Below are 10,516 nucleotides of genomic sequence, written 5' to 3'. Positions count from 1 at the left end.
ATAGACACACCAGGTAAGCACCAAACTGAGAAAAATGTACTGAAATGGGGAGGGACTTAAATTGTCCAATAAGAAATGCCAATTTGCTAACGTTTTTGTTTTACATTTTTTAACTTTTTCTATTTTGTGGCCTAATGAACATTACACTGGACTGGTTCTGTCTGCTTGCAACCTGACATCAGGGTCTAGTCAGAATAAACAGACAGCTGTGATTATATGTCAACTGTAACCTAGAAGTAAGGGGATTCACTGACTGGTTGGGAAATCTCTGGTGCCGTCATGCCACCATGCTTCGGCCCTCAAATATAGCCACCCACCACCACAAGCCATGACTTGTTGTTTGGAAAGTTTTGGTCTGTAGCTCAAAGATAAGTTAATTAAGTTTTTCTTTGTGTTGATGTTTTTATACCTCCCTGCTCGATGATGATCAAAGATTATAAACATTTCAGCACTTTTCAGTGTTTTGAATGAAGGAGTAGAAAATCTGTCCATTTTCTTCTCCTGGGGATCTTTTCATAACGTCAGTACTTTTGAGAAGACCCTTTTCTTTGAATGTATTTTAGATTGAATTGTGTTTGTGACTACCCGTATTCTGTTTTCTATGACTTGCAATTTTCTTTAAAAAGAAATAATCAAACTGTCTTTGAAAGCAGACATTTTCAATACTAAAGTCACCTCTTCCCTCTGGGCTGTTCAGAATGAATGGTATGCTTCAAAATAAACACCATTGTTGCAGTAACAAAATTACATAGTTGCAAGGGAATGCATTAGTTGTCCCGACTGTAATTCATCTTAATTATATATATCCAATACAAACTCTCCTATCCCTGGTAGGAAGGGGCTCATTCACGTCTAATTGGGAGTGTCAGCCCTTTAAAACTAAGAGGTGGGGGATGGGGGGGTGTGTCTCAAAAAATCGATTCTCAAGCGAGACGAAGAGTAGAGCAGAAAACAGGAGAGCAATTAATCGTCTAGTCACCAAGTTGGCACTTCCTGTGGAAACTGAAAACAAACAAGTTTTATTTTCCTTTTGTCTCTGGCAGCAAGAAGACGAGAGAAAAAACACCAACCAGCGTTACCCACCAGACAGAGCACAGTCAACTGCTTTACAGACCTGGGTTTAAATAGTATTTGAAAGCATTTACTTCATCTGTGTTGAATACTTCATCTGAGTTTGATGGAGCTTGCCTGGCATAATGTAAGCAATTAAACAGTGACGAAACGGCAAACCCTGCTTATCTGGCACTCCAGGCAGGCTAAAGCTTTAGATGCAATAGTTATTGAAAGATTTCAAATCGTATTTGTACCCAGGTGTGCTGCTGCAGCTTTCTGTCTCTGAGCCCCGAGGTCCTGGGTGTGTGCCAAATGGCACCCTATTCTCTATATAGTGCACTACTTTTGACCAGGGCCCATTCACATAGGGATCTGGTCTAAAAGTAGTGGACTATATAGGGAATATGGTGCCATTTGGGACATAGCCATCCTCTCTTGGCTATCTCCCAGGATGCCCCTCTCCTTCTCAATAGGATTAGTCAGGGATAGGCTTAATTGCTATTGATTGCTGTGTGCCGCATTAAATTGCTTCCCCCTTCCTGTGCATGCGGGAGGTGGAAGGGGGAAATTAGTGGTGCGGACAGACAGAACTTCAGCTCAGCCTGGTAATGAATAGGAAAGTGACATAGAACCAGAGAGTTTAAGCAGATATAAAGTGTGTATCCAAAATGGCAACCCTATTTCCTATATAGTGCACTACTTTTGACTAGAACCCTATTGGCCCTGGTCAAAAGTAGGGGAAAGGGCACTATACTGTTTAGGGAAGAGGGTGCCATTTGGGACAAAGACAGAGGAAAACCCTGACTCACTTCCTTTAGTAGACCACAGAAATGTGATTTCTCTGAAATGATGTCCTCTATCCATACATCAATAAAATGGACCTACACCCAAACCAGTATTCTCCTTTTCCTGGTTTAGGCTATGAGCCAGGCACTATCCTCCTAAGAGTTATTTTCTGACCTCTGCATGGTTTGTTTGACTGGTGTTAGTGGGTTGTGGAGAGCTAGCGAGCTACATCCTGTTCTCTTGCTCCCAAATACATGGGGATGTGAAAGAGCATGATGCTTCAGTTGTAAGTCATATGAAATATTGTCCATGTCAGAGGTGAAGAATTGGAAGTAAAATGTTAACCCCCTCCCCCACACGATGTTTCTCTCATTTGTGGTGCAGGGAATTACAGACCCTACGTTTCATTCAGAGGTCATATTTTGAACAAGAAGTTACCCTTCCTACAATAAAGTGGTGAAGAATTGCACTTGTTCAGTATCTGCAATCTGTGCACTCTCAACCTGAGCCTGAGTAGGAGTGTGTTTCCGCCTGGGCGATAGAAGTGCGAAGGAAGAATAAAAGAAGGAAAGAAATCGACACACACACCTTTGCTGTATAATAACACTTATTTTTCAGTCTTTAACAAAATAGTTTTTGTCTTCATAAATAATACACATTTTCTTTTCTCCACCTCTGATTTCCAGAACACACATTATACATTTTGAAGGTATTTACAAGTTATTATACACCATGAAGGGCACCAAGGGTTGTTTCATTTCATTTGGAATAAACATCTGGAGTGTTTGGTTAGATGTACCCACTATGTCTTCTAAGCTATGGTGTAGAGGTGGGTGTGTGTTTGTGTGTCTTGGTACTTCCAACCAAACCCTATATTTTATTATTATAATTTCTGGCTCTAATTCAATATAACATTAAATTATAACAGTAGGAGTTAATATTTGTATAATCTTTAGGACTAACCCACAGTGCCCATGTAATAATACAGTTTGATTGTTTAAGTGTTTTTCTCTCCATATTAGATAGTACTCTTGTTGGTTTTCAGGCACACTTTATATAAGAGTTTCTGTAAAAAAAAAAAAAAGCAATAGAACAATCTTTCATAGCGTCCAGCTACAATAAGTCGGTGTCTCATGAAAAGAGCAATGGTATGGTACACCTTTACAGCATGGTGACAGGCGGTGAATGAGCAGTGTTTGGAGTGGGTTGTCAGGCTAGTGAGTGCATGAGCAGTAGGCTAGACTTTCAAGGCCAGACACACAAAAGACCAGACTCTTTTATGAACAGAAAATGAACAGGGATATTGACTGCTCCCTCAGACTATCTTTTGATACATTTGTTTAACTATTACTCAATACGGCTAATTCTTCACTCCAGCTGGGGTCTCAGAGATGGAATCAAAATCTACTGCACACTTCAGAATATTTTCCTACCAAACTGGAAGGTCACTGTACAGTTGGACCACTTTGAAAGCTCCCTGTAGTAACCCGTTTAAGAAGTTGTGTGGTAACTGGTGTTAAAAAAATTACGAGACACTGCCTTATTAACCTTCATTCTTGAATGTGTCCCTCTGCATTACTCTAATAAGACATTCCTTCCATCATTGCATAAATGTTCACAAGACAAACAAAAATGTCAACGTCAATAGAGAGAAAGTCTCATAATGAATGGTTATCAATGTGAGAGGGGTAATTTCAACATGATCTAAGAACGGAGGGTCTGCTCTGCATGAGCTTGAGGGAGGTACTAAGGGATCACAGGTTAGCTGACCCTACAACCCACACTACTACTAAATCATGAAGCTCTTTATATTGAGAGCAATCATTAAAATATAAAAGGGCTAAAAAACAGGTGAGAAATTAAAAGATAGCTAGCAGCCTCATTCTATACAAGATACACAAAATAATAAAGGAGGACAAAACAATCTATATCCAGTCATAAAAATAAATGACCCACTGAAGAGAAAATCCCAGATATCAGGCCTATGATAGACCTAATTAAAAGAGATGACTGATAAAGGTGTCATGGAGTCTCATACAATGTATGGACCTGTAGAGTGATGTGTATTGTCTGTGTAGGTATTCTGGCTTGAGAAATAGACTCTCTTCTCATTATGAATGACTCATCACAAGACAAGGTCATGATAAAAATGACTTGAGCAACTCTAACCATAATGATGCAATCTAAATTTAAGTCCCCTTCCCTCATTCGTTCATCTTTTGAATTCCCCATCATTCAATAATAATCTGACTGCAGGCAGCTGAGTAGAACAGAATGTAGTCTACAATACTGTGGCTGCAGTGCAGACAGAGATATGTTTGGGAGGGTTGGCTCGTTAGGTAATGTATATGTTGTTTGTGTCCCAAATGGGACCCTATTCCCTCTATAGTGCACTACTTTTGACCAGGGCCCAAAGGAAATGGGATGCCATTTGGGATGTACACTATGTGATATTCTATTCCGCCACCTCTAGTCAGGGGTCTCCTGTGTTCATTTCTGTCTCATTACCAGGAGCTGGAAGGCGTTATTAAGTAGTTCATCCATCAAACAGGAGGAATAGCTTCTAAAAGGTTAACAGGAATGGATTCTCACTGAAACACACACAAAAAGTATCAGTGATGAATTGCATGTGCTTAGTGGGAAATTCGCCTTCGAATTAATGACTAGTATTCATCATTTTAAAAAGAAAGAGAGCGTGTGTTGTGCACGCTACACAGGTTGGGTGGAGTTGATGCTGAAACCAATAGGAATCTATAGGCAAAGCAATGCATTAGCTCAAACAATCTATTGTGTAATCTAAAAACGGGAGGATAGGAGCTTTTTTTTTTATCTCAGCGAGAGCCTTATTGGCTTAAGTGCTTCTTCTTGGGGTACAATGTATCAATATGTTTTAAGGTGAAAAGGAATTACCAGTACTGTGCAAGCTGTGTGTATGGGCCTATGGAGGACGAAAGGGTGTGCGTACAAGTATGTGTGTGTGTGTGTGTGCATATGTGTGAGTGTCTGAGTGCTCCTTTGCTTTGAAGCATCAAGAAGACATATGCAGATTTCCCCTTTGTCTCTCTCAGAGTTCTTGCCGAGTGTACTGGGTGCTTGGCTTCTGCCTACAGACGAAAGGCGGGCGGCGTACTGCTGAGAGCAGAGAGGCCCGGCCTGAAGACTCCTTGATTAAGGGAAATTAAAGCAGGCCGCTGCTTGGCTCGCTAATTGCTTTGATAACAAGTTCAAGCTGTTCGCTCTGAGGAATATTTTTTGTTGGTTTGGGCCGTCAGGAAAAACAATAAAGGCAATTAAGCCAAGAGGAATGGCCCCGGTAGTGTATTGATGCTGGAGCAGTTTTTACCCCCTCTGTTATGGGTTGCATGGCTTCTAACTAAAGACCTTATTTCAACTCCTGTAGTAAGTAAAGTTGGTTCCCTTTTCTACTTTTTCCAGTGATTTATCACTTACTAATGTATCGGTTGGATAAATTGGATAAAACTGGCCTCCATTCTCCCCATGCAGAGAAGAGCACCTCAAAGACAGTCTCATCAATAATATTCTGTGTTGTAAATACTGTAACTGAGGGGATCTGTTTGTGGTTATGCAGCTTTTGCCAGCCCAGATGACACATCGAGATGCTGACATTGTATGTCATTCATTCCAGTGACCCCATCCCCAAGAGTGAACTTTTGTTATTGACTCATACAGAGATCATACAAGAAGTGAGAAGCCAAGAGCTGTGAGTGCGGCATGATGAAGACATCTCACTTATTCAATTTAAACCCAGACCCATTTTTTCTAAAAGCGCCATGAATTGTGTGCTTACTGGTTGTCCGGTCATTGTGTCCTGTTAAACCCTACTAGATCTCATTTTCAAAACACCTGTAAGTGTGCGAGTGAGAGCTACAACAAGCTTACAGACTTACAGAAAACAACTGAGCATTTTAACAGTGCCAACGGTTAGGAGGAAATTAGTTCATGAAATATATTGTGTTTATAAGCAGCACAAGCAAGAAGTAATTATCAGAAAATATATATAGTCAGTCAAAACAGGAAAAAAACTGTCTCAGTAAAAGTTCCTGCTCTCTCCTCGCCTCTGTGTTTAAAGTTGTGGTTGTGGTGGTGTGTAGGTACTCTGTACAAGAGCTTTTCATTTCAGCTAGTTATGCAGTCTCCTAGCCAAAGTTGCCAAGGAATTGGGCTCCTGTCCTGTCCATCATATCATATCAATAACACAAGATGAGGGCTTTGTTGGTTTGCCACGGCAGCAGGCAGGACCGCTCCCTGACCGCACATCACCGACACCGTCCCGGCCAGGGTTTCTATGACAACGTCTGTCCGTTGAGGCACTCCCGGCGCAGGCACTGTGCTGGCTTCCACCAGTCCCCATTGTGACAGCGGCAGATGGTGCAGTCGTCCACCTTCACTTCAATACCGGCTGGGATGATCGTCGTTCCGGCAAAGCAATTTGGACCTGCCTCATGGGAGGAAAGGACGAGAGCGAGAAGAGAGGGAGAGAGAGAGAAGGAAGAAAGACAAAGAGGGAGGGAGGGTAGAGAAAAGGAGAAATGAGTGTGGTGGTGGTTCTCTCGTGGGGGTTCTGTTAGAAGAGGATGGCAGAGTGATGTGGAGAACCCTGCCTGGGGAGTTTTGAAGTCAGAACCGACGCACAGATCCTTTCACGGGCATGCACCGATGGGCTTGTTTTTGCAACACTAAAGCGCTTTTGTTAGCCTGGCTCTCCCTTGACGTAGAACGCGTTGCATCCTAATGCACCGCGAACAGAGGAGGAGAGGAGGCTGGCAGATAGGGCAGGCAGCGGCTTGGCAGCACAGAGAGGGCTGGAGTACACACACACACACACACACACACACACACACACACACACACACACACACACACACACACACACACACACACACACACAGAGAAAGCTGCTTTGAGGGGCAGGAGGGAGATTAATCACTCCTAGTCTGCATGGAAAGGCCGCCTCAGCCTCTGTGGAAAGTCCCTCTTGAACACAGAGCTACAGTCTGCATTTTATGGCCTCCGCTCTCCTTCCTCAAATACAAAGCTAACACAGAGCTATAGTTTGCATGGAAAGGCCTCTTCAGTCTTTCTACAAAGTCTTCTTCAAACACAAAGCTCCCCTACATCATATTCTTACTGGTCTCTTTTAACTAGAGTTGCAAAGGGAGGGTATATTACTGGAAACTTAAGATGTTTACCAGTCACCTACCAGAATTTTGGAATCTTTCAAGGATCTAGTGGTGTCACAGGTGTCTGTAATTATCTCTGGCCCTCTGTGTGGCCTTATCACATGTCAAATCTTTGAAAATTAAATAAGATGATAAAAAAAAAGAATTATGACACAGCTGTAAAACATGATCATAAATATAAACCATCAACTTAGTGAATGCCATTGGTGTCGGCAGGAAATATATATATATATATATATATTTTTTTTTACACTTTCATTTAGTTTATTATGTCAACATAAATTTGTTGCCAATGTTTTGGTGTCAAACTGGTGGCAGTTGTGAAGAAAAGTCAATAGTTGGAAGAGTTAACTGAAAAAAATGAACTGAAAAAAATGACATTGTTGATTAGATGCTTTTTACATTAATTAGGCTAGTTTTGTTGAACCATATGGTCTATCTACTAGAAGCTAATCGACAATATAGACACAGATATAACAACATTCTTAATATATATGAATACAATTTTATTTTTATAAGTTACCAAATTTACAATAGATTGCCATAGATTTTCTGTTAATTACCAAAATTACTGAAGATTCTGGCAACTTACAGTTGAAGTCGGAAGTTTACATACAGTTGAAGTCGTATGACTTAATGACTCCAACCTAAGTGTATGTAAACTTCAGACTTCAACTGTAGGTAATTACCAGTAGCTTTGCAATCCTACTTGAGACAGACTTAACAATTTATGTTTCTCAGTGCCCACATGAGATTTGGTTCTGGGTGCTGAGATTAGGAAAGACTTGCAGCCTCTCTAGAAAGTCTTCCTCGAACAGAACTTCCCAGCACACCATAGCCTACCATACACCACACCAACATCTTATTACACCAGCAAATAATCCTGATGAATGATTAAGGAGGAATCAGTTTTTTCTTGAGATTACATTAGTTTTGCGGTGCCCTTTTTCTTCAGATAAGATTTGTGTTCATTTTATCCCAAGATGTATTTAATATCTATGGAAAAGCTAATTATCTCCAGATTGTGTTTTTGATAATCAGATGGCTTGTGAATGACTTACCCTGCTGCCTTCTATGGGTGCATTCCAATAAGATCTCCTTTCTTCTGAAGTGTGCACTCGTTCACTACTTTCCAAAAATCTAAAGGCATTGGATGGGTGGAGGCATGGGTTAGTGGGAGTTTCCACCATATTTCGTGTACGAGTCATTTCCCTTCAAATCAGTGCAGGGAAGTGATCAAGTGCACACTTTGGGAGGAAGGAGAAGAAGTGCACACTTTGGGAGCATGGAGATATATAAACCGGGACGTAGCCAAGGATTCAGTTTCCACTCCTTTTGCAATCTCATAAATAGCTATTCTACACAACAACCACAGTGATAGATTTTAGTATTCAGGTTTTGTGCGCACAATCTTCAGGAAACAGCACCTTTTTATTCTCCTGCTACAGGAGAGCATGCAGGTGGTGGCAGGAATTTTCTGTCTCCAGTTTTAATCATTGAAACGAAGCAATCAGTGGCTCAATTGGTGTGACGGTGACTTTGGAGCTGCTCTTTTAATTAAACAGTCCAACAGAGATCTATAAAACCTTCTAGATTCTGTGAAGGGCGGGCCTTTCAGTCTAAACCTATTCCGAGGATCGTTTCTAGCAGCAGAACACTTCCACCTACTCTCAGGGAAATGGCTTTACTGATTGATTTGTGTGACCAGCAAGTTCACAATGACATTGTCTTTGTCCAAAATTATCAGGTCAAAGTAGTGCACTATTTAAGGAATGAGTCCCATTTCAAATGCACGCTTGACTCTGTCTGTTCAAACCACATAGGATAATATTAGGAGTGATCATATGTAAAAACAATAATAATAGACTTCTACACATTATAATAGGATACAAGCCCCACATGAGGGACATGAACCAGCAGAATTCTGAATATGCAATGACAAAACTTCAGTGTTTCTCGAAGGTCTAATATTTATTGCATTCAAATATCTTGTCTCTAGGCCTGGGTTGGGCTCAATTCGCAGGCAGTCAATTCAATAATCGAAAAAATGACATTTATTTTCAATGACTCTTCAATAAACTGAAAAGTACTTTTTAAAACTTTTGTGACTACTATATCTGCTGGACTAAACAAACCTAATGGCATGATCCAATATATAACACACCAAAACCCCTCTAGTCTACTACCTGCTTCCAACACCTTACCCACTCACCCTCATCTATGCCCAGGAACACTCTCCTGGTCTACTCAACGATTGACCTGTACCTCAATGGACACATCGTGAGTGAATTATTGCCAAGCCCTAACTCCCATTGATCCACCATCCACCCTTAGTATAGCTGGCATGGTTTACAGACAAACAGGGCAGAGGTTGATGAGAGAAGTGGGCATCGAGCAGCCCTGCCAAGTGTGGTTGTTTACGACTGGAGAGTCACAGCAGGAGGAAGGCACCGGATACTTCCCAAATGACACCCTATTCCCTTAATAGTGCACTACTTTTGACCAGAGCCCTGTTCAGAAGTAGTGCACTATAAAGAGAATATGATGGCATTTGGGACACATCCACAAGCAAGGACACAGTCTCCACTGCCTATCACTGCAGAAGATTGACAAGACAAGGCTCTGGGACTTTGGGACGTTGCTCCATTCAAACCCAATGCTTGTCTGTCAGGGCTGTCAACAGGGATGCATGTTACCTGTCCACAGCTGTCTCTGTGTGTTGTCACATGACTGTCCACCTGGAAGTTACAGTGACAGACAGTTCAGATGAACAGTAAAAGACACAAGCTTATAAGACTAGCTAATTTCCATGTGTATTTACCCTGTAAAAGTGAAAAACAACTTTATGTAGGCTACATTTACATTATTCAGGATGTAAATTCATATTCTATCCCTTTATGATATAGCTAGGTTGTTCAAAGCAAAACGTAACAGACAGTTGCATAATGCTGAGGGTTTCTTCAGCTCCTCAGTTGCCTAAGAGGAAACCTTGAAGAAAGCCTGATGAAGCCCTCTACATGTTAGGGTACTTTAGTCAACATGTGTCTGCTGATGCATGGAACAGTTCATTCTCCATGGTTATGTCTGCATCTCAAACAGCACTCTACCCTCTATATAGTGCACTACTTTGTGTCAGGTGCAGTCCTCTGAGGGTAAGGTGACCAGATTTTGGAAAATGTTTTTTGGGGGGGACTGTAGCAGCGCGATAAAAACAATGGCATGGAACTACATTTAACAATACATTTTCACTATAGTCCTTTCAATGAATTGTATTAATTATACCACAGAAATGGATTACCCCTCCACAATTTTCTTAATCTAGTCATTTTTTAATCACCCAAATTTGGTTTAGCCTATGTTGTTGGATTCACTCTCTGGCCATGGGCACGGTTGTTCATGCGGTAGTTATAATGTATCACTTAGTAAAATGATCATTAACAGGTCATGCAAATGTGATTGTATACACCGTTTGATTA

General features: G+C 41.1%; 1 protein-coding gene across 1 annotated transcript in view; it reads right to left on the bottom strand.

The window, feature by feature from the left end:
* Nucleotides 1-6,143: 6,143 nt before the first annotated feature.
* Nucleotides 6,144-10,516, bottom strand: part of LOC120058165 (von Willebrand factor C domain-containing protein 2-like) — an 18,377-nt gene continuing 14,004 nt past the window's right edge. Inside the window, exon 3 of the mRNA XM_039006630.1 lies at nt 6,144-6,295. Coding sequence (XP_038862558.1) covers nt 6,144-6,295 — 152 coding nt within the window. The remainder of the gene's footprint in view (nt 6,296-10,516) is intronic.

The sequence above is a fragment of the Salvelinus namaycush genome, chromosome 13 (genome assembly GCF_016432855.1).
Source record: "Salvelinus namaycush isolate Seneca chromosome 13, SaNama_1.0, whole genome shotgun sequence".
Taxonomy (NCBI): domain Eukaryota; kingdom Metazoa; phylum Chordata; class Actinopteri; order Salmoniformes; family Salmonidae; genus Salvelinus; species Salvelinus namaycush.
This window is presented reverse-complemented; position numbering and strand designations above follow the sequence as displayed.